This window comes from Leguminivora glycinivorella, chromosome 1, assembly GCF_023078275.1.
Source record: "Leguminivora glycinivorella isolate SPB_JAAS2020 chromosome 1, LegGlyc_1.1, whole genome shotgun sequence".
Classification (NCBI taxonomy): Eukaryota; Metazoa; Arthropoda; class Insecta; order Lepidoptera; family Tortricidae; genus Leguminivora; species Leguminivora glycinivorella.
This window is the reverse complement of record NC_062971.1, coordinates 18986640-19012133: the sequence shown is the minus strand read 5'-3', so window position 1 is coordinate 19012133 and position 25494 is coordinate 18986640. Positions and strand designations below refer to the sequence as shown.

At 40.0% G+C, this 25494-nt stretch overlaps 1 protein-coding gene across 1 annotated transcript; it reads right to left on the bottom strand.

Moving 5' to 3' along the window:
- Positions 1-340: 340 nt before the first annotated feature.
- Positions 341-24635, bottom strand: LOC125230464 (histone acetyltransferase KAT7). Its single transcript, XM_048135609.1, has 11 exons — positions 24435-24635; positions 22843-23646; positions 22270-22430; positions 21522-21643; positions 20590-20783; positions 19587-19792; positions 18910-19087; positions 18381-18575; positions 5015-5108; positions 3052-3305; positions 341-2618 (listed from the first exon to the last, which is right to left on the bottom strand). Exons 1-11 carry the CDS (start codon positions 24447-24449, stop codon positions 2520-2522), a joined length of 2322 nt encoding a protein of 773 aa, XP_047991566.1. The 5' UTR covers positions 24450-24635; the 3' UTR covers positions 341-2519.
- Between the last annotated feature and the right edge of the window lie 859 nt (positions 24636-25494).

The following is a 25494-nucleotide window of genomic DNA, read 5'->3' as shown; positions in this document are numbered from 1 at the left end:
TTTGAAGATAGAGCAATGATTTTTTCAACACAGATTGTTATTATTTTTATCTGTGTCGGACCGTTTTGATTTTTTTGATATTCTGCTTTTTAAAGACTAGAGTCAATCAAAAATTTCCAAAAACGGTCTTTTTCATTGTGGCACAAAAAAAGGTGTGATACTCAAGATTGGTAACAATTAACCAAAAAAGCTAAACGGTCCGACATAGATTATTTCATTGTTAAACAGATTCTCAAATTTCGTTCCGATTGATTAAGTTTTGAAGGAGAAAAGAGTCGAGAGCGGAACCTCGATTTTAAAGATTTTTTTAAAATATCTTTTGACTGAGTTTTTCTTAATGGACAATTTTTTTTCGATAAATCTAGTTAATAACACTTGTATATTTAACTAAAATTCCCAAGTTGAAAGGGGGCTCCTTTCCATTTTAGCATTTTCGCTACCGTATCCTCTTAACAAGCGGAGTAGCAGACGTTATGTGTTATGACGTTAATACTTGAACTTAAGAAATCCACAAACGGTTTTACAGTTTGCTTTATCAGTAATGACTCTCTGTCTTTTCAGCTGTCCGTCGGTATGTAACTCACATTATTATTGATTAACATATTCGTAAACCTGTATACTAACACTCGAAACTCGTCATCGTCTGTAGTACCACAACGAACAGACTATAATAATCCAATCTTATGATATACAAGCGTTATTATCTACGCACTACATATCCGGGTGTGACTAGTAAAATCTTATGTAATCGTAAGTGTGCTAAAATGAAAATACCAACAATTCATGTTTAAAAGTAACTGAACTAGTATTGATTTTCAGCAGTTTTAGCACATGATTGGCGCGAGAGTATGGTGTATCTAGACTACCCATCCTTACCCGTGTTATGCCGCAGTCTTCAGGAAAAAAAGTGATCCTAGAATGTAGGTAGATAACCTGTTACATGTATACTTTAAGTTCGAAGTCATAAAATCTCAGGATTCTTATAAATACTCTACACAACCACACTTATTGCGATAATACACAACATGAACATACTTAGAAGACGTTTGAGTATCTTACTTAACTAGTCATAAGGTTCGAACTTTCAGTTCCATCATTGTAAATGAACTGAAATGTCCACATTAGATATAAGTAGATTCATAAAAGCTAGCGCGGGACTCGCACTGAACTGACCAAATTCACCTGAAGTAGGTAAGTATCTAAGATTCGTGAACTAACCCACAAGCAAATATACACAGTACAGGCTCCGGCATAAATAAGTGATGAGTTCTGTACCTTGTCACATTAATATCTTGTTTGAAATGTCATACGAAGTTGTCGAATGATTAAAAGCGACAAGGTACAGAAATCATCTCTTATTTATGCCGGTGACACACATATGAAGTTGCCTTTGATACATATCATTTCACTGAGATAATTATACTTAAATGCAATAAAAGGGGCCCACTGACGGCCTGTCAATTAAAACTAATGAAGTGACAATGCCGAAGAACTGAAAAGCCGTTGCCATTTTCCTGGATTTTGATTTTGTAATATAGTTTAACACAATTTATTGTATACTAGCTTTTGCCCGCGGCTTCGCTCGCGTTAGAAAGAGACAAAAGTAACCTATGTCACTCTCCATCTCTTCAAATATCTCCATTTATAAAATCACGTCAATTCGCCGCTTCGTTTTGCGGTGAAAGACGGACAAACAAACACACACTTTCCCATTTATAATAATAGTATGGATTAACCATTGCTCTGTCCAAGTTTCCAAATATCAAAATATCGAAAGAACGGTCCGTGCTTAAATGATATTGGAATTATTGGACGTTAATATCCAGGCAGGAATATAGAGACTACATTTGTACGAAGAAGCGATAAAGTGACTCGACTTTATTTTTTTTCTATTTCTGGGAAAATCAATGCAAAATGTACCTTTTTGGTCTGTGCTGTGCTCACATCTTGAACAGATCTAGAAGCAGTTATTATTTATTAATATACTTTGAGGTTACGCGGCAAGTGACATTGAATCATTAAGCAAGAGATCTAACTAACAGCTAACCAACATTCAACAGAAGTACCTAAGACTGAGCGCGCTGCGTCCATGACCTACGACTAAAACACAGCGAAGTTGTTAGTAGAAAAAAGCTCCAAGATCATATTTATTTTTCATCGGAAAGTAAATCCTTTTGCCCACATTTTTCTACGGACAAGGTCGCCGTTATAATTTCCCATAATTTACACGCGCTGTGAAGTCTTTGAAATTAGACGCCGTATAATTTTACAGAGTCCACAAAGAACAGCACCTTTAGCACATGATTATGTAGCCCCAAGACACACGTCTTGGCATGCAATGGCATAAGGACCGCCAGGACGCCAATCATGTGCTAACCCTGCAGAAAAAGCAGAGATCTCACAGTGTATATGAGCACGCAGAGGCAGAGTTAGAGCAGGCTGCGGGCCTGGCTGCTGCGGCTGCGCGGCAGATGGCGCGCGCGGGCTCTGGGCGCGAGTCGCGCGCGCGGGGCGCGGCGTCAGCGCGGCGGCGGCGCGCCCGGCGGCGTCCAGCGCAGGCAGCTCGGCTCCACGCAACGCGCGCGCTCCGCACGCCGAGATAGTTCCTCCAGCACGTCCTGTGAGAAACAATAAATGATAACAATTAAACAGTGACTAAGTACCACTTGTAACTTGTAGTTGCGAGAAATGGACCGAAGTTATTCTACAGGGAAGCGGAAAATCTCACAAACTGGAATATATGAGTAATTTTGCGAATTATTGCCTTTTTAGACATTTTCAAAGAAGGATCCAATGAATGAAATAAAATTACCTTAATTGCCTTAATTGTTTTCTTTTTAGAAAAGTAATTCTATATTCGAATTGAAATAAATGGCTAAATTACATCAATTAAAGGGTCGGTTGCACCAAACCGCCTGTCATCGAATTTAGCGTTCGGTATATTTTTGCGTGACGTTGATGTATCTGTTAACTGTGCTTGATGGCTGATGCAACTGGCCCGAACTCTTAAATCAGGTAAAAACGAACCATAAATTTGTTCAGTTCCCTCACCTGTTTCTTCAGCACAATATGCTTGCCCTTCCAATACTTCATGAGCCCTCTCTCCTGTAACGTAGACACAATGTCCGAGGACGCAATAGCCAGGTCCTTGCTCAAATCCCTGATGCACAAAGTAGGTCCGGGCGCGGAGCATAGTCTTTTCAACAGGGCCTCCTTCCAATAGGAGCGGTAGGAGATGAGACCCAGGTCTGAGAGCGGGGTTTCTGGAGAACCGACTTTGCCTTCAACTTTGGTTAGAAGGTAACCTGTGGAAATAAATGTTTTGTAATACGCATTTTCACCGAACCAAATATTGAATAGAAACATTTTTTTTCTAATGTAAATAGAACATGCCTTCGGTTAGAGTAGTAAGACTAAAATTCATTACAGTAGTTAATTTACAACAATATGCCGCAAGATCGTGTGTGCTTGTGGGGCATATCACAACATTCACAACGAAATTGTGGTGAACAAAAGCGCATAAAGACAGCAAATCCTCTTAAAATCTTTCCTCGCACGGCAATCGGACTTTGTAGACGTGTCTCGGTCAAGACAGGTTGTTCGGCCGAGGAAAACTCGCACGCTGCCTCGGCCAAGGCACGTCTATTTTAACTGTTTGTCTCGCGATGCTGCTTGGTCTGTGTGGAACGGGCTGATTACGCACACGTTAGCGAGTGAACGCAGTGTCAGTTAGTTGACACAAACAGTAACTTGCGGTAAAGCTATAGAAGCTTTTTGTGTCTTAATGTAAGCTCAGGTTGGTATGGTCTTTAAGCTGGGTAGATTTCTCGCTAGTGAATTTAAAATTACCATATTGTTTTGTGGGGTTGCACGCAAAGCATAACTAACCTCACCTAATACAGGCCTTAACGCACGCGATTCTTACGCCTATCTAGGTATGAATCATTCACTAACTTTATACTTGTGGCTGAGTAGTGTAAGGCCTTAAGAAGAATACCAAATTTATTCTCCTATAAGGTTCTATCTATCCCTAGTAAACATTACTTTAATATAATATAAATAAATTTGAATGGAAAAGTGTAGCGTTTCTTTTGTTTCATTCGATTTCAAAACAAAAGCTATTTTCTACGATGGCATTATGAGGTTGTAAACGGCATAAATATGACTAACCCAAAAACAACATAAAACGTATAGTGTCAAAGGAGAAAGGATCCACTTTACACACTCATAAATAAAGTTTTCCCACATATTACGGATTTGGACGCGCTGACATTTAAAAAACCCAATATTGTCTTTTGGACACATTAAAAAAAAATCACAATGACATTCATCATTCATCAATCACATATTGTTATATGTAATGTAATGGCCACTTGTTTAGCCGTGCAATGACTAAGTAACGTTCGACTACCCCCAGTTCAGTACGCAGAACGATAATTAACCGTAGCCGTCAGAACGCGCATCTACAATTCGTCGGTCGCGTCTCACGCCCCCCACCCCCACGGGGGGTTGTCTAGACGCCAGACCGATCTATACTGCAGCCATCGATCCGGGTCGTCGACCCGCCGGCCCAAAACAAACCTACGTAGCCACTGCCCAGGGAATTCGGCGCCGATAGTTTTTTTTAATTCTTGAGGTAGGTCACGGGCTACAATGAGGAAACTGCCGAAGGCGTTGCTCAAGTATTTTCTCGTTTCCGGACTTGTATGTGTATGCTGCTGTGCTCTCCTATTGCGATAGTCATACTAGAAGCGTTTGATGTATTTTAAAAATATGTACAGTGAGTATAGACACAGTTTATAATATTGGGCTACACGGAAAGCGTTTTACAGACATTTGCAACAAAATTTAATGTATAATTTATAAGTATACTCCTTTTCAGATAATGAAAATCCTAACCCTAGAAGAAGAGAAGATCAGCCATTCTAAACCTTTCTCCAAAAATATTAACATAAAGTATTTTTCAACTAGAACTTTTTTTGCAAGGATAGAAATATGATGATTTTGTACTTACTGAAGTCGATGAGTAGTCTTCCATAGCCTTGTCTTTGGTACGGCGGAAGCGTCAAGATGCACGAGACGTTGTAGTTCAGGAACGAATTCTTTTCCTGTACAAAAACACACAAGGTTCACAAAGGTTTAAACAGTCTGCAATCGTTGGCTGTAAAGGGGCCCACAGATTACCAGTCCACCGGACAATATCTGGTGCCGTAGCCGAATGGCATTTCTGCGACGCGAAACGAAAACGAAACGCCGCGAAGGGTAGTCTGGCTCTGTCGCGCCAATACGCAAGAGCGATAGAGATAGATATCTACGAGTGTTTCGTTTCGTGAGCGTTTGTGCCATTCGGCTACGTACCCTTATATATCTGCTGCTTAAGAGATACAGAGAGAGATGTTCAAGTTTCCTAATAAAAGTAATAAATATTAAATGTCATCGACTAAATAATATTCCTATTACCACAACCAAATATAGTTAGTTCCACACAATTTGTGCCAAATCTGATGGTCAAAATAGCCACTTCCGTGCAAATAGGGGAACAATTTTGGTGATAGACGTTTTAGACAAATAGTGTTGGGTTTCAATAGGCATTGTAATAAGTTGATTATTAATTTTCATTGTATTCGGCACCTCCGTACATGGCACCCCAAATCCAGATAGAAATCGAGCAGCTAGTCCATTTTTAAATTTCATCGTAATATAAAAGGTTCTGAATTACACAAAACATATATTGGCGAGTACGAGCGGTCACCTGAAATGTAGCATTTACCTGCTAGTTATATAGAATTACTTTTTTTGAGGCATTCAGACACCAGGCCCCATAGCCGAATGGCATTTCTGCGACGCGAAACGAAAACGAAACGCCACGAAAGGTAGTCTGGCTCTGTCGCACCAATACGCAAGAGCGATAGAGATAGATATCTAAGAGCCTTTCGTTTCGTGAGCGTTTCGTCAGCGTTTGTGCCATTCGGCTACGCACTCAGACGACCGCTTGTAGGCGCTTTAACTACCATTTTCCCATTTCATTGGCTACGCTCGTAGCGCGCAAAACGCGCTAGCATTGTATTCTAATTGCTTGCCAAATATTTTTTAAGCTCCTGCCGCATAAGCAGTTAAACATATATTTTCCACTACGACCATCCTAACTACGCTCGAACAAAAGTGGTATGTACTCGCCTGAGCCAAGACAAATACTCGCCTGGCGTGTAAGCTATACAATGGGTTTGGCAAATATCAAATGGTTGCACAGATGCCGCCATCACAAATAGCTCCCGTGTGAAGTTGTGTTCTATGACATTTGGCTTAAAATGCTGTCCAGGACAGAAAACAAATAAACAAAAATTTGACACAAGTCTAAATATTGACGGGGCAAGCTATGCTAACTCTTGTTCAATAACTCGACTGGTCAATCAAATTGACAGACGTGAGCCTTCACAGAGCTATTAAATATGCACAAATTTGTGGGCAGCCTGATCTATTCTGCGCGCGCCCCAAGTGACAATTTGCCAATGCAAACACGCGGGGAGTCTAGACGACGCACACACCTAACGAAATAAATCTGCTCCAGCCAGTGTTCACGTCTAGCTAAACTCACTTTATGAATTTTATGTACCTACCTATGTACTTATAGTTTGTAGGGGCTGACGCAAACGAAAAGTGCCAACTTTCAAATGTGCGATTGCATTTTTAAACTACAGATCAGTGAAAATGGCATAAGGTTAAGAATAATTGCTGGGTTCAATACAGTACTGTTAAAAATTACATTCGGCCAGTATGAATATAAACCCAATCAAAATTGATCGAAAAATTAAATTTACCGATTTTTAGGCAAAATAATAATAATAATGGAACATACAAATAGATGGGGATGGGAGAAACAAGTGGGCATTACCTAGTTATTTAGAGAAAAAAATAAACACTTTTGAACTTTACAATGACCTGTGTCGACTTTTACATAATACATTGTGTTAAATTAAATTTGTTTAACATAACCTTTATAAAGGGATACTAAGTTGTTTATGAGCTCAAAATACCTCTTCATTCTCTTACCTAAAGGTTATGTACGTCTTTGTATCATTTACACGTACTTTATAAGAACTTGAAACCTAATGTCTCGCGTCAGACATAAAAGCCTTTCTCTAAGAAGCTTATTTATCAAAAAGCTTATACTTTCTTAGGGGATTTTATTTTTAACGATTCGGGAAGTGGGGGGGGGCGGCCCTAGTTCGATGACCTCGTACAGACAGTCTGTGGTCTCATCCTTTGTCTGGATTTAGGTATATACTTAAGTTGTAAACACTAGATACCTTTGGTCGCCACAGTTGCTGATTAGGATTATGATGCTCATTACTCATGTACGTAAAAGTGCATGGCGAATTTATCAATGAATTGATACATAATTTCTCCATGCACTTTTGCTGCTGATAGTACAACTGTTTTACAAGTCATGTAGTATAATATTTTCACTATATCGTGTAACATTTTAAAGGACTGGAAAGGATTTTCAGTTTTGAGTGATAAGAGTTAGAAGTAATAATAAATCATTAATAATATTTAGTCTACAATCAAAACATTCTCAGTAGAGACATAGTTAGGTAGAGTTTTGTTAGTATATTCTAATTAGTCGAAGTTTTCTGAACTTAGATATTGCGTTATTTATCTAAGAATTGGATAGTTCAATAAAGTTGATATGAACTCAATATCTAACCTTTATCGAACTTTAACAGAAACACATCACGTTTTAGAGCAACTAATTTGAAAATACATACATACATACATACATAAATACATATAATCACGCCTGTATCCCATAAAGGGGTAGGCAGAGCACATGTAATTGAAAATGAAAATATTGTATTTCTGTGATGTAACACCGCAAATGACATTTTAGTTCGGTTTACCCAGATAAATACTACCTACCAGGTTCATTTAAGCTGTTGAACTGTCTACACCGTGTTTTTTTTGTTTTCCGTTAAATTCGACACGTAGCTAGGTTCACTATCAGGATCCACCCTTTTTTTTTTTTGACGGAGTGGGAATGCTGTTGCGCACGCTGTGTGGGACTCGCCGTTGCTTTCCCTTCTCCTGACGAGAAGGGGAGAAACGGCCCTACCCACTAAACCCACTCCGGCGTTTCACCCTCTTTTCCGTTGTGAGAGCGCACTGGGTTCGGAACGTTTCACTTCACCACTGCGCTCTCCGGTAGCCCTGACCAGGGCACCCGCATCGTAAAGGAGGATCGGAAACGCGTGATCCCCCTTCCCGGCATCACATATGGGGCATGGCCTCTCTAGGGCTCGAGGCGAGCGTACGCTCTCCGCCTTCGACCCTGCCGCTTTCGTCGTAGCGGAGGAGCGTCAACAGCTGCCTCTCGCTCTCTCTCTGCTTCCTCCTTCCGCGACATGACTGCTTCGCAGAAGGAGGCCACCATCAGTAACCACCCTGCATAACACTTTTAGTTAAATTCGCAAAAAAAAAAATTTTTTTTTTTTAATCATTTTCATACACAATAAATGAATTTATTAGTGTGAGAGACCCTTAAGAATAACATTCAAGTTGATGTCAGTGATTGACGGCACATGTCAAAACAAATAACATTAGGAATTGGTAAAGGCTGTCACACACGTGTTCAGTAATTATCTTTATTTTTTTAATAACTCAATAATCGTAAGAGCTAAGACGCTAGTTTCTTAAAGAAATTGATTGTATTTGATCTAAAGAACCTTCCCTTAAAGTTAACGGAGTTCAATGAAAACAGAGTGTATAGTTGTTAGTACAATCGCCACCAGATATATCTGAGCGACCGGGGCGCGCAAAAATATCTAAACTCTCCTTATCGCCTCCTCAACAGAGGCATGTTCAGATATTTGTTAGTAAATTTACCGCTTCTATTATCTGATGGTGGCGACTGTAAATGTACACTGTACAGTCAGCCAATTGGAACCCTAGGCCACTCTACAACCATGTCAAAATTACAAGCAGTAAGAGATTTCTTACAATTAGGTAGCTTTATGACGTCACTATGACATAGTTCTACCACAGTATAATAAAGAGTACTATCGTGCAGTATGGCCACTCCCGCTCCCCGCTGAAAGCGCCGCCCACCCCCTCTCGGTTACCTCACAGTTACCGCCTGTCAAAAACGCGAAGAGTCAACCTGTCATATCTCACTCATACAAGCATGGTACGCGTTCACCTACACGAGCTTAGAATGTGTGCTAGGAACGCACCTCTTTCATATATTTGATCGCCAGTGTCCGAGATGTGGTTCTACAGTAGCCTAGGGTTCCAATTGGTTGACTGTAAGTAGTTGTTCAAGTCGCGACCCGGATCGAGGGAGGCTCAGCGCTGGACCGCGAGGTCATTGACCAGACGTCGTCTTACGCCTGTTCTCTTGCAGTACTTCGTACACTCACGGACTTTAATCGTTGAGCCATTCAGAGGCCACAATAATTTTGTCATGTCATAATTAAGCTATGACGTGTCCAGTATAAAATGGGCTAGAAGTGGATTAACAATTAATGTCCGCGACCGTACTACCGGAATGCTCAGCAATCTCAACATCAGCCGCAGTTGGAGCCGCGATGACCCGGATGTATTGGGGGAGGCCCACTGCTGAACAGGTCATTGACCAGACGTCGTCTTACGCCTGATCTCTTGCAGTACTTACTTCGTACTACCAAAATGCTTAGCATCACACAAGGACAGGGCACATAGGAGAGCGATTAATAAAATTTAGACAGAGTATTGTTGTTACAAGTGCATATATGACTGTTGGTGTTAGAGTCCCGACCCGGATGCATCGAGGAGGCTCACTGCTGGACCGAGGTCATTGACCAGACGCCGTCTTACGCCTGCTCTATGCAGTGTTTCGTGCTACCGAAATACTCGGCAGGACTACGAATATGTTTACTTCTTTAAGTTAATTAATACAAAAAAATTAACGACGCCAAGTTTACTTTGACTCGTGTCAGATTTAAGGTAGGAAAGTCAGAATCAGTTAATTAAGTACTATAACCATTTCGTTCGTTCACAAGACTTTATATCTTTTGACGATGGTCTTGATGGTTTATGCATTTTGTAGAAATCAAGACAGAAAATCAAAGTGACTTGTGCCAAAGAACTAAGATAAGTTTACCTTTATTCATAATATTCATATATATTTAGCATAACGTTGAAAATATTCGGACAGAGAAAAGTTACATTATATTTGTACTTCGTTGTATGATTATGCCCACTACCAGTAAAAATCACGTGCCTTGGCGCGTTTCCGAACCTCTTCAAACGCCGTAGCTCCTTCAGGTATATCGGTAAAGGTCTATGAGAGCGCTAAGACATCATTTTCCTTCAAAACTGAAAGGCAAGGCCCTCGACTTACTACACCGTAGACGCTACGTCACGTAGTTTACGTTGAGAGTGCTACGGTGCTACGCTGCTACGCCGTAGGCCATAGTAACTGCCGTATCGTGAAATGGTTGCAGGACAAAATGTGCCTTATTAGCAGAGAACAAAATAAAAAATTCTTTAGCGTTTTGTAGTAGTTATAGATACTCGATAGAAGTGTAAACCTGTTTTGAAATGGTAACAATAAAATTTAAGCCTCATTGCATACACAATATGGTTTGTGATAGCATGAGGTGTATGATACTGCAATGCAACATTGAAGTGAAAATACAAATGCTACTCTAACAGAACTTACCACTGAGTTAAATGTTATACATAATATGTAAGTATATAAATAGGTAAGTATGTGAAGGTATAAACATAAAATAATAGAAATCTAGCAAGGTTTATGGTACCTACTCAATCGTTCATTGTTTGTTTATTTGTGTAATAAAATCCTTAATGAAACTAATACTAACCTAACTGACCTCAAGGTAAACAAATAAAAATAAGATATTATTACAAAAACAACTAACTTGGTAAGGATAATTCCGAAATTCAAATGATAATCACCCATGATTCCATAGTAATAAGGGTCCCTTTTCGGAATTTACCGACGGTTTTTGACGTTCGGAATTACCCGAGTACACCTTACTTGGCTTGAAGGGCTAGTCAGGTCATTGCCGTCGAAAAGGTGAAATTTTATTAGTCCGCACGAAAACGCAATAAAGGATTAATTTGGCTACTTCGAAGCAATATTCTACCTTTGTTACAGACTAGGGACGAAGGGGTGCGATTTTGTTATTTTACTTTTTAATTATAGTATAATCAAAAAACTGGTCGCCGAGGCGTAACGTGTCTAAGATATCGACTAGACATCTACCATCAGACACCCTTAACTTAGCTAGTGGTTTGTTTATTCGCGATAAAGTCAAATAAGGACTGATTCGTAACGAATTTGACAAATTGTTAAATGTACCGAAGCCGGCCGAATCAAAGATTGTTTTTCTATAATGTGTTAAGAGGGCTTTCGTGTGAAAAACAGTGAAATCGCAACCGAGCGCTTGATCATACCGTGTGTAGTATCAAATTAAAGGGCTTTGCGAGTAGTTTACAAACATATATCACATTATAGGACTTTTTCTACTTGGTCTAACAAAATATGAGAATATGTCCAAAAGTGGTAATAATTGTACCGGTGAAGGCTCGTTTTCAAAAAATTGCCAAAAATAAATAATAGCAATTTTTAATCACTAAGGCATAACAGCAATGTAAGTAAACGTTGCAGATTAATTAAGTACAAAAATTATTTCGATGTGATGTAGATTTTCAAAGAAATTGTCACTTAATTTTAGGTAATTTCTGAAAAAAAATGAATTCGTCTTAGCCTCGTTTACTCTTTTTTAAAACCTTATAATAAAAATGTAGTCTGAGAAGTTTGTAGTACAGGGTATACGAATCATAAATTTACCTGTTTTAGTAATCAAAATTGTCAAAATTTTACAAATAAGATCGACTAATTCAGCTCTATACGTGAGTTTTTCTAAACGTGCATTAGAGAAAAATTCATAATTAATTTAGTGACTTGGTTTTCAAAAATCCAGTCTTATAAAAATCAAGATAATAAGATGCTCTAACTGAAATTTGAATTAAACAAATCTATTAAATAACGGAAAGTGTAGTATTTCACCGACTAAAACTATCAATTTTACATTATTATGACGTTTTTTTTTAAAGCAGCCTTAAAAATGTATTCAAAAATCATTATTTATTAGTAAATTCATCATTCTCCGTTTCTCCTTGCTCATGTTGTAAGTTTTGTTGTATGCCCTCCATCATACATCCGACAGTGTTTTTTGACACATTCTTAGTTTTAGTCCTATCAAGGGCTACCCTTTTTTTAAATATTTTGGTTGCTCATCGTGGGTGTCATTTCAATGAACGAATTTCTTGGACACTACATCCTATACCGATTAATGAGTCAATACTGTGGGACTTCGTTATATCAAGTCTTTCGTCCCGATTTCGAGAGCACTGGCTTTAGCAAGCTGCTGGCTTCATAAATATCGTGGATGATATAAAGCTATTGTCAAAATAAAGTTGAAAGATCGTATTTTTAAATAAAATCTGCTAACAGATTCTTTCAGCAATTTTGGCTGTGGATTTATCTATCGAAAAGTAACCAATGCTAGGTAACTAATATCGCATCAACTTAATTCCTGGTAAAGTAGATATTTGGAGACACGTCTACATTTTCATTGTTTCACAGGAATCGTAAAGAAATTGCCTTTCAGATAACCGGCAACCAAGATTATACCAATCTTGGTTGCCGGGTAGTGTTGAAAATTATTAAGTAAGTTTGCAAGTTTCGTCAACAGAAATTAAGATTTTGACAGCAGTTTGTCGCCGAATTATTTCCAGCGTTCACGTTAATTTTATTTATCTAGTTAGTTGAGATTTGCTTTTAAAAATGATTTAAACTATAATAATTTAGTGATTCTGGCAATTTCAATGGTGTAATGTATATTACAAAGTAAACTAGAAATTATCCAAGAAAAAGCACTCTGAATTTATCAAATTTGTTACGAATCAGTCCTTATACTGAACTGAATTTCATCAATCGATAGAGTGATATTTGAAACATAAATAGGTAGTAAGATTTTACAGATGAATTAAAATTTGAGATAAGTGTAATAAAGATTGGTCTAAAAAATCCGCGACGGTATATGTTTATCTTTTATGGACAACTTACTATATTCTATTATTAGTATGATTTTCACAGGTGTAAATCCAGGGCGGGAGGCTAGTTACCTACTAGTACAATATAAAGTATGTTTTAGGTGAAATTGACGACCGGTCTGGCTCAGTCGGTAGTGACCCTGTCTACTAAGCCGCGGTCCTGGGTTCGAATCCCGGTAAGGGCATTTATTTGTGTGATGAGCACAGATATTTGTTCCTGAGTCATGGATGTTTTCTATGTATATAAGTATGTATTTATTAAGTAAGTATGTATATCGTCGCTTAGCACCCATAGTACAAGCTATGCTTAGTTTGGGGCTATGTTGATCTGTGTAAGGTGTCCCCTATATTTATTTATTTATAAATAACTACCGCTGTTTTCATGAGAATAAAACGTAAAAAACGTCTAAACAAATACTTATATTCACAGTTTCAATTATTTCTTTCAGCCAAGAGCCACGATTCAACATGTACGGCCGCCATGCGATAAATCGGCCGACAATCAGACGCTCTGCCAAAACGGGATTAAATCCCCGACCAGCCGTGTAATTGAATCCAGGTACAACCAGACACAGCTAACACAGCTAACTTTTACCCGACCACTTGTGTTGAGCCAACCGGGGTAAATGTAGTTTATATTATGGTTGTAGATACATAGGGTTATTGCGACGATTTTGGTATTTTTCGAATAATATTAAACAAAACACACTGTGTTACGGTTGATCAGAATATTATCACTGATTATATGAAGGTATACGAGAGCGTTGTGATTCACGATATCGTTTCCTAAGTATATTTAATTCACGTATACTTAATATGTATCTTAGTTAATTTAATATAACCACAAAATTAAAATTTTGAAAAAACCCCCGACCGCGACATAGTAGACCGATTTCCATGACACATGGCTAAAAACACTCCCAACTAACTCAGCTTTCAGACAAAAAAAAAACTAAATCTAAATCGGTTCATCCGTTCGGGAGCTACGATGCCACAGACAGACACACACACAGATAGACAGACAAATAGACAGACAGACAAACAAACAGACAGACACGTCAAACTTATAACACCCCGTCGTTTTTGCCGGGGGTTAAAAACGAGAACTGATTTATCTGAACTATCAAACGTTTCTTACCTATTCCTATAAGAACCATAAACATATAAAACTTTACAAAAAATATCGTCGAAATTGGTTTACCCATTTGGGAGCTAGAGAGCTACGATACCACAGACAGACAGACATTGACTTCATACGAATAACCTTATTTTGTATTTCGGTATTTATAAAAAAAACAGCCAATTGCGAGTCGGACTCGCCCATCAAGGGTTCCGTACAAATATAACTTATTTATTATTTGTTATTTTGATTTACAAATTTGAAGAAAATAGTTCTTAGTTTATGTGATTCGCTAATTTGATTCCCTTGAGAAAGCGGAATATTTTTATTGCGGAATAGACAGCTCTATATATCGTCACTACTTTTAAAAAATCTCGTATCTCACGCTGTTCCTCAAAGTTAAAACGCAGTAAGTCTAAATGCCTTCCATACATACTTACTACAATTTTCTTTTCATTGACAGACGAAGATACAAGTTTTTTTAAAAGTAGTGACGATATTTTGCGTCAACTTACGAGTATGATTTTTTTTCACAGCTTCAAGTAACTGTAGATCTGAGTATATAGTTTTAGTTTCAATTTGGTTGGTGTTAACAGGCAGCCAGAGAGATACAGACTGATGGACAGAGTACAGTGATCCTGTATTAGAGTTCAGTTTTTACTTTTTGTACGGAGCCCTGAAAAAAGAATCTAGACTTTAAGATGCATTTCAAACATTTATAAGTACTCTACGATGACTTGCATGTAAACGACCTCGACAAGGTGCATTACCATTTAAGGCTGAAACAAACATTAACACCAAAACCCTCGGCGGCACGTTAATTCACGCCCATACACACACCTACTACCGCTTACTACCCCATTCAGCGTCGCGTCAGCTGTGGGGGCAACGACCTGGGGGGCTGCACCGCCCTCCGCCTCCCTTAAAACGTACGCCGTACGTCGAGATTTTTGTAAATAACGCTTCGTGGATTTTGCGTTAATTTGAATTTTTGCGGCTGCGTCGTGTACGGGATTTAATTTTGAGGGTAGAAAGTCTGAGTCATGTAGAAATATAATAACGCGCATGCAAAATTTACAAGAGCTTACGTTTTACTTTATTTATTTATTTATTTATTTTAATTTATGGAGATCCAACAGCTACTATTACAATATAACACTACTGAATAAGAGATAGAAAGCCAATTACAGGATCACACTTATAGAATCAATACATATTAATACATTATATGTAAAAAGGTATTTTTTGTCTCGTTTTTGCTCGTTTAGCTCTTCATTCTTCGAAATAAGAGCTATGGAACGTTTTTTCAACACCTTTTATATCTAATACACTCATATTTTTGCACTTGATTGTACCGTCTAGTCTAAGGAGTCAAATATTTGTATGGATGTGATGAGACGCGACGGCGACGGTCGCGCCCACGCAATACACGGCGTAAGGGGTCAAATATTTGTATGGTTTTGTATGCCCGACCACTAAAAAAAACTCGACTTGTCTAATGGTAGTTGTAATGTACCGTGTAACTACCATACGCAATTAAAACTCTAAAAGCTAATTTGTTAGCTGTAGAAAAAAATGGAGAAGAGCAGAGGACCTACCGCGAACACAGAAGTAGGTACGCAAATTGCGAGTCTCTTTCTCTGTTGCGCTATTTACGGAAAAGAGAGAGATGTCTGACATTTGTATTTTGGCAGCTTCGGTGTTCAAATTCAATCAAAGTCGTAAAATAGTAACGTATTAAACATATACCCCCTTATTTATAAACGTGCTCTAAAGTTATCAAGCCGATAAAGTTATTTTGTTCCTTTCCGACGTATTGGTGTGATAGAAAGGGACAAACGAACTTTATCGGCTTGATAACTTTAGTGAACGTTTATGAATAAGGGGGATATTCTTTGTCCAATTTAATTAACTCAAGAAAATCCACACTAATATTATTAATGGGAAAGTGTGTGTGTCTGTTTGTTTGTCCGTCTTTCACGGAAAAACGGAGCGACGAATTGTCGTGATTTTTTAAGTGGAGATAGTTGAAGGGATGGAGAGTGATATAGGCCACTTTTTGTCTCTTTCAAACGCGAGCAAAGCCGCGGGCAAAAGCTAGTAAATTATATTTGAGCGAAGCAGTCGGGCTATACGAGATATAACTTTATGGCCGGCAATATTTTAGGAAATGATCATATAGCTGAACCCAAAACAATAGAAAAGTGTATCATTATTTAACCCAATATGTTCTTAAAATTAATCATGGACACCAAGCACGCAGCGGTGCAACAGAGTAGGTAAACAATCGCCCGAATCGCCCGATCAACCGTTCCCATTTTTTGAGATAGAAAACAAGGCCCAAGGGTAAAGTCTAGATAAAATTAAACAAAATATGATAGGTATTTGATGTTTAGTAATTATCTTTCACTTTAGCTAGCCTATCATCCAAAAAATATTGCCGGTTGTAAAAGTTACACCCTGCATTTATACGAATTTAGTTAATTTTCATTTGATTAATGTTTAGATATTTATTATTTAAAATTGACCTTATAGATATTTGTTTCTGATATTTTCCTTGTACAGGCCCACAGAATCAGGCTTTTAACGACCTGAATAAAATGTCACTACTAGCGACATCTCGCATAAACAGAAGCAACACACACAAAACACTGAACTGGACATTTGGGCGAAGTTCATTGAAGCGTCAGAATTGTACAGATGGCGCTTTGGTATACCACCTACGCCTATACCATAAAAAAATGTAGACTGTATGTTTTAAGTAGCATTTATACTGTATACTGGACGAGACCGATATAGCTATTCTCTCGATCTTCGATAAGTACCGAGATACCGATTTTTCTCTCCAAAAACTTACGTATCCTACATCTAGGGGTTTCTATAATCATTTTTTTATGTGTATGTCTTTCCCATCACGGAACAATGGTGTTCCGGACCTTTGGGAGGCGTGCGCGGGGCCGAAGCCAACGCGTAGAGGCCCTTTTGACACTTTAATGAAATGTAAGGGGTACACCGAGCGGATGTTGCCCTGGCCCGTATCATGGGACACACGCAGAGGCAACACCCGCCAGGGTGTAACGGCCTAGCCACGACAATGGTCTAAGCGCGACAGCGGCGAGCGGCGGCCATACATTGAAGCGAGACACAGCGATGAGACTTTTCATTCGCACGTATGGCTGCCGCTCGCCGCTGCCGCGCTTAGACCAATGTCGTGGCTGGGCCGTAAGGACTATTTGAGAGTTAATGGAATCTAAAATGAACTGGGCTATTGGATGAAAGCGATGGACTAAATACTGGGCTATGGGATAAAAAACCGGACGCCTGCCTAATAAAACGGTATCCAATTTTATTTCTGGCAGACTGTGACTCGTCCCCACAAGATGGGCCCCCAGAAAAAGCGACATTCAAGATGGCTCAAGGGCAACACCGGTGTGAGAACTCAAGGGTGTCGAGAGGTGTACACCGCTTTCTGCCCAGTGGCCGTTAAGCCACTGTATCAACTCGCGTCTTACGCAAATTTTCGCTTCCACCCCTGGGGCATGTAGCCCTAACGACTCCACTCTGGACGGCCAGCCAAGGCAAGCCAGAGGTAGAGAGTCCTGTCCCACCCACCCGCCTTACAGGTAACAGAACTCCCCAGGAGCACTCGGGTACGTGGGGTCGCTGTTCCCCAACAGCTCGCCACAAGCTGCCCTGCGTTGACTGATTGCACTGGTAAAACCAGTGGGCGATGGGGTCGTCACATCCCTACGCCATTAATCATTTTTTTATTATTATTATAAACTGGCCTGACCTTAGTCGCACCTGATGGAAAGTGACAACGCCGAAGTTGTAGCTCACTGGTTCAGAATAGCTATTCAGTCTTGACTAGAATACACCCAGATTGTATTCGGCCGGGAATACAGATGAAGGGAACATGTTCCATTCCTTAGCAGTTCGCATTAGGAAAGGAGAGACAAACCTCTTCGTGCGAATGTTTGTCTATCTTGCCTACTTTAATGTTCCTCTCATCTAATCTAAGGTTAGCTGGAAGAGATCCCTTATAGGGATAAGTTCGCCTTTGTACCTCTGTTCCTGTAAACTGTATATGAATCTGTTGTACACAATAAAGTGATTACTACTACTACTAATTACTGACCTTACTAAAGTACCCGACGACGTGGCAGCCTTCTTCGTCGGCGCACGTCATCACGTAGAACAAGAAAGGCTCCACGTCGTAGTATAAAGTTTTGTGGTCGAGGAAAAACTTGGCGAGCAGACACAGCTGCTGACAGTATTGTTTGTGCTTCCGACCGTCCACCTGCCATACGCTGAGCTTGTCTTTTCGGTACACCTGTCGGGTAAATGAAACATAGTGATTATAGAGAGATCACAAATATAATGGATGGATTACAAATGGAACTAAACGATAAATAGTAAGAACGTTTTGTTTTTCTTGTAACTTTATCCGTAAGTCCACTCCATGATGAAAATGCCTGGAATGGTTTTAATCACTGGAGCTCAAGCCTCCTGTCCAAAATGCATAATTATGTTACATTACATGGAAAAAATCGACCTGGGTCAAGTGGCCGAATAGCTAAGGCGGGTGCCGCAATAGAAGTGGACCCTGGTTTGATTCCAGCATGGATGCCTTGGTCATATTTTCTTAGTAATTGCAATGTTGGTACCTCGTCCCCGGGCGGGTGTCGCCACACGCACTTGGCTCGGTGCCGCTCGGCGCCCGTGGCGCTCTTGTGGTGGTTGAGACAGAACTCGCACACGAACAGGCGAGGCACGCGCGCCGCGTCGTTGGGATATGGCGACTGGTACCACACCTCCATCATGTATTTGCCCATCACCACGAACCTAATGATAGAAGGGAATTATTGAGAAATAAGTTGTGTTTAAAACATGTTTTAACAATTGGAAACGACAGCTAAAGGATACTACATTTTTTTATATAAAAAAAATACTCTTCCGGCGGACTTATATTACGGAAAACAACCACACGCCCAGTTGTCCGTGATCATGATGCATGCAACTGCGTCGAAATATCGGGAGCTCGACAAAAAAAAAAGGTAATCACGATCTATATGCGTCTAATGAAAATAACCGTGAATCATTCAAAGCTCTTACTCTTCCGGCGGGATTTGAACCCATTCTGTCCATTGCTCTTAACTAATTGAACTTCAGAAGTCCCGCCAATATCTCACAAATTCTTTATGTATTAGTTCACCCCAAATTCGTGAGCTTTGGGGTAGCATAAAGCGACATCTACTGACAGATGGTTGGAATTCGGCGTGATGACTCAGTACCGGTTCCCGCTCATCAAGGATCGCAGCCATGGTGTCTTCTAACGTCTTACCTAGTCCCCTTGTCCGTAGGGATATCTCCCAACTCCTCCTCTATCTTAATAGCCGCTAGAGCTTGAGCCTCGCGGAACAACCGCAGATCGTAATCAGGTGCGAAGCCCTCCAGGATTGGTTCTCGCTCTTCATTCATGTCGTCCCCGCCAGACGCCGCCAGCTTTTCACGGAGCTCCTGGCTGCCCTTCCATTTGGAGCGCATATCCTGTAAAATATACATACATGAAAAATAGATGGGCTCACAGATGTCATATATACCATAGATCAAGCAAACGTATCTACTTAGCGTGTCAAATGAACTCAGTGAAATCCACTGAGTTGTCCGTCTTTACTCGCAGCTTGCAGCTTTCGGGCGTCAATTTTTGTAAGTTGAAGTCAATCAAAACATAAAAAATGCCTCGTTACGTGATATTCAATTGCAACAACACAAAAATTATGAACAATCAAGAGCCTGAGACATATTTAAAATTACAGGCAAGAAACAACTTCAGTACAAAATTTGACACGCTCGGCCCCTATACAAATAGATGAACTTGTTTCTTCTATCTAAATATAGTTCTGTGGATGGGCTGCATCAAGTGTGATATCCCTTATCTACGGACATACTTATTCGCTAGGTGCACGATTGGTGCTGCAATAATTTTATGGGCTTTTCTATGATACATTTTATGGAGTCAAATCTGTTGCAACAACAAGTATATTACGCGTAATTGTGACAGTCAGCGTCACTCCTTCATGAACTCGGCCAATATCGTAATAAAAAATGATCTTACCGCCGCGCGCCGATACCCCTGAGCGGCGCCCATCGAGTATACCCTAAGAGATGATACAGAGGGTACGAGATCTCGCATGGGAGTTCACAATACAAAAATGCGACATTTGATCGGCCAGCGAATTGGATGTACCTAATGTAAATACGCCAATTCGCCTCACCTTGACCTTAAGCTGGTATGCCCTCTGATACTATTCTGTAGTAAATGAAGGGCGTCTAATATAGCTCACCTTGACCTTGAGCTGGTACGCCCTCTGCTCTATGGTGGGCATGGCGCGCGGTCGCTGCTGCATGTTGGCGAGCGCGCGCCGGCGCGCCGTGGCGGCTGCGGCGCGCTCCTCGGCCGCCGCCACGCACCACGCGCCCGTCACGTTGTGGTACAGCGGGCACGCGTCCCAGGTGAAGTGACGAGATGCTTTGCCGCCTTGGGAAGAGCGTGATCACATTTTAATTCAGTGTATGTACTTAACTATGTTTGTCCCGTCAAATCTATCAAGTTAAATGTCACCTACTTCCCGTATTCCGATGAAACTGAAATTGTGTATGCGTATGTAAATTGACAATGCAAATTTACTATGACAATCATTCCTCTTTAGTAACTTATTCAAAGTCAGGCGAAATTAGGTATATATATACTAGGTGAAGAGTTGGGGTTTCACGGTAACGATTTAGCTGGTCTGTGTTCCTAATAAAGGTGTCTGGTTGAGTTACGATGCAGCCCCGCACGGGACAGCATCGCTCGCTCCCGCACCGACTGAGAAATGGGAGTACGGCACTTCTGACTTCTTTATAGACAACATTTCATTATGTAGCGACGACCGGTCTGGCGCAGTCGGTAGTGACCCTGCCTGCTACGCCGCGGTTCCGGGTTCGAATCCCGGTAAGGGCATTTATTTGTGTGATGGGCACAGATATTTGTTCCTGGGTCATGGATGTTTTCTATATATATAAGTATTTATATATCACTACATAGTATAAAACAAAGTCGCTTTCTCTGTCCCTATGTCCCTATGTATGCATAAATCTTTAAAACTACGCAACGGATTTTGATGCGGTTTTTTTAAATAGATAGAGTGATTGTAGAGGAAGGTTTACGGGTAGGTATAGTACCCGTGCGAAGCCGGGGCGGTTATGTAGCCAATGTTTGGTATGTGTTTCTTACCGAGGTGTCCAGTGGAGTCGCAACCTCGCACGGGACAGCGTCGCTCGCTCGGCTGCGGCGGCGTGAGCTCGACGATGGGAGACCGGGAAATGGGCGGACGGCCCTTCTTCTTTATCTCCTTGCTGAAATAACAAAACATCATTATTTCAACATATACTTATAGTTAAGCACGAAATAATAAGTAAGACTTACTTGTAAAATCCTACCTACTATTGAGACACTTGCATCTAACGGCTCAGCCACGACATTGGTCTTAGCGCGACAGCGGTGAGCGGCGGCCATACATTAGAGCGAGACACAGCGATGGGACTTTTTATTCGCACGTATGACTGCCGCTCACCGCTGTCGCGCTTAGACCAATGTCGTGGCTGGGCCGTAAGTGTGTTTGTCTCTCAATATAATGTGACCATTTTCAGTACGACAATACGAGTAGACTGGTCTATTACAGCGAAATTTATTTAAATATAGAACGTAAATTTGAAGACTGAAGATGCTCTTAGATACATTATTTGAATTGAACATTGAGTTAGCATCAGGCTAAATTGGCAGGGCCCAGGGTTTTTACAACATTTATCTATTTAGTTTAGAGTTTTGGAACTTTATCAATAATATTAATATGGTTTCGTTTTTGAATGATAATTTGTTTTCCTATAATTTTCTGCAAGCCAACATCAGTTGTGAAATATTTTGCATAAAAAAAGAAGTAGCTGAGTTCTAAGTACCCAGCTCGCCTGCAATAGTTGCATACCTCTTGTCATTAGCCTTTTCGTCAACATCAGAGTCTGTGTCCGTGGTCCGGGGCCTCGTGGCTGTGGCCATGCGTGACACGCGGGCCGACAGGGACCGCGTCAGCTTCCGGGGCATATTGTTTGCCTGGGACTCGCCAGAGTCGCTTTTACCTTTCTCAACCTAAAAAAATATCACAATAATTATACACAAAGTTTCATCTTCAATGGTGATAGATACTACATAGGTATATAATTTTATGTAAATTTGAGGAAAACTACATTAAAAAAAAAATTTTTTTTCTTAAAAATTTTCAATTTCCTGACATTCCGCTTTGTGTGGTAGGGCACAGCACAGCGGATATTATCTCGCTCGAATCTAGAGCAGAGCTCTACTGGGGAAGTACCTCCTCCTTACAGAAGACTGCAGCCAAATGTGTACAAGTTTCTAATGGGTTGGCTACGCGCACGTGACACTCCTTGAGTTGCAGGCGTTCATAGGTTACGGTGACCGCTTTCCATCAGGCCAAACCGTATGCTTGTTTGCCACCAAAGCGTCGTATAAGAAAAAAAAATTACAAACTTTGATAACTTACTTTATTAGCTGAAGAAGGTGGTTTAGTCTTTCCAGTTTTAATGGGCTCCTTTTTCGGCGTTGGTTCACTGTCACTTTCGGAAGAAACAGTTTCTGCTGAAGATTGGCTGGAAGAACATGAAGAGGCGCTTTTGTTGTCCACAATTTTTTTGGACGGGGGCCCACTGGGTCTACTTCCACTTCTACGTTTTATATTATCTTTGGAGTTTGAATCATCATTTTCAGCAGGTGTCAACGGTGATGGAGGAGATGTGTCCTTGTCCTCGCTTGATTTCCTAGTACCTCTTTTATTTTTTGGTGATCCTTTAGGACTCTTTGATGATTTGCTCTCTGATTCAGATTCTGAACTGTTGTCAGGTGAGAATATACTCTTCTTTTTCTGGTCATTTTTTGTTTGCTGTTTAGTCATTGTCTTAGGTATTGGTTTTGGTGTTTTGGCACCTGCTGCTGTTCGTGGTGGTTTCCCCTTGGCCAGGACACTAGCAGCTGATTTAGGCTTGGTTGAAGAACGTCTACGGGGCGGTGGGGGTTTTGGTGGCTCTGGTTTTGGTACATCATCATCACTGGATGATGATGCTTTTTTATTAGTTGTTTGCCTAGGTTTTGAGTCATCCTTCTTCTTTGGTGGTTCTTCATCAGGCTTAGCAGGTGATTTAGGGGCAGGTTGTGCAACTGCAGGGGTGTCTGAGGTAGACGATTCAGAGTCTGAGCTACTGGAACCAGATCCGGAGCTAGTGGAAGAGCTGCCGCTGCTGCTCGAGTCCGAGGAGGAACCAGAACTGCTGTCTGTGCTACTGTTGCTCACCTTAATAAATTGAGTAAATTCATGATTCATTTCAAATAGTTATAATAAATGTTACTATAAAGTTATATTAGGATATTGTATTGTATTAATATATACCTAATGAGCTACAATTTGTAACCACATATAAATTATTTTTTTAGTTAAATAAGATCTCGCATCTCAATCCCACTGATGGCAGATTAGTGGATCAGATCATAGGTGCAAATCTCAATGTTAAAATTATTTAGATGATGGAAATCGAATTGAACTTTAGTCCGTAGATATTATGTCCATCACTAAAAATTAATAATTCCAGCTGAACAACACTGTCATAAAATTTGCTTCTAATTAAAAATCAATCACTACTTATTTTATTTAAGACACTGTGATATACTAATGAGCTTTACTAAATAAATAAATAAATATTGGGGGCACCTTACACAATCAACTTAGCCCCAAACTAAGCAAATTACTAAGCTTGTACTATGGGTGCTAAGCAACGATTTACATACATAATGGAACAAATGTTGATGAGATACACAAAACTAAGAAGATACTGAGCCTGAATATGTCACATTGGTAAATGGAATGTATAAAGAAATATACCTATATCATTGGTGTTTGTATTGATTCAGGCTGCATTAAGTAATTAGACAAATTAACTGAGGCATGTTTGAAATAATAATGTTACAATACATCCACCTATGTAATGTAATTGGAAGAGTTGAGGGTATAACCGAGAAATATATTTGAAGATAAACACTTTTAATAATTATACAATTGGCAAAACAAAAAAAAGTTCTACTTACATCAAGATTTGTCATGTTTTCAGAATGAAATTGAAGTCGTCCGACACTAGACACAACAAGAAAATGTGCCGAGAATGATTTCACGCTGTTTTCCAACTGACGAACTGTTACATAGTCATTGTTAAACGAAAATAATTAATAAAAACAAACGCGAATACCAACACTACTCCTTCAATAAATAAAACAAGATGGGCATGAAAATGTAACAATAATAATTGGTACGTAGCAAACCAAGCTGTCAATGTCACTATCAAATGACGTATTCTGTAGTTAGCTCTGTGGACACCACAGACGTTACTACACACAGACCAACCCCTATAGACATCTATTACAAGACGACTCGCGGTGGCCAGCCTTCCTAGTATTTGCACTGATATAAGCGCGGGCCACAGAACACCCCACTAGAAGCCAAATGCAAGCGATATTGTTCGAGACGCAAATCACCAATCCTTGCGGGGTGAGGCGGGCGCGCACGGTGCTGCCATTGGTCGTTTCAAATAATGGCGCGCCTTTATGATTAGCAGTAGGGATGGGAATGGGACATGTCTATTATAGACAATGGTACCGGTACCAGTACTGTGGTGAATTTGTTTTGCAACAAATTATAATATTATAATTAAATTATAATAAGGCCTAGTTACCCTTCGGGTTGGAAGGTCAGATGGCAGTCGCTTTCATAAAACTAGTGCCTACACCAAATCTTGGTAGTAGTTTCCAAAGCGGACCCCAGGCTCCCATGAGCCGTGGCGAATGCCGATGCCGGGATAACGCAAGGAGGATGATAATTGTGATAGCATCTCAATAAAAATCATTCTAGTAACTAATAACTAAACTGTGCATTTTTACTTACGTTTACTAAGTTAAATAACCAACTAAATATTCTAAACTAATCAATGAACTAAATACCACTACAGACTCTACAGATTCTAAATAATTATTCACTATTACAAATCTGCTTTCTTTTATATTTCATAAAATGGTAGCACATGGTACGAACGGCAGTACGAAGTTCCCGCAACAGACATAAACTAACATGGCCCCATGCCTAGTCGTTTACGTG

Coding starts and splice junctions, on each gene's coding strand:
- LOC125230464 (XM_048135609.1), bottom strand. Junction 21,644..22,269: donor GAAAAGGCTAATGACAAGAG/GTATGCAACTAT, acceptor TTGTTATTTCAG/CAAGGAGATAAAGAAGAAGG. Junction 3,306..5,014: donor AAGACTACTCATCGACTTCA/GTAAGTACAAAA, acceptor TTATTTCCACAG/GTTACCTTCTAACCAAAGTT.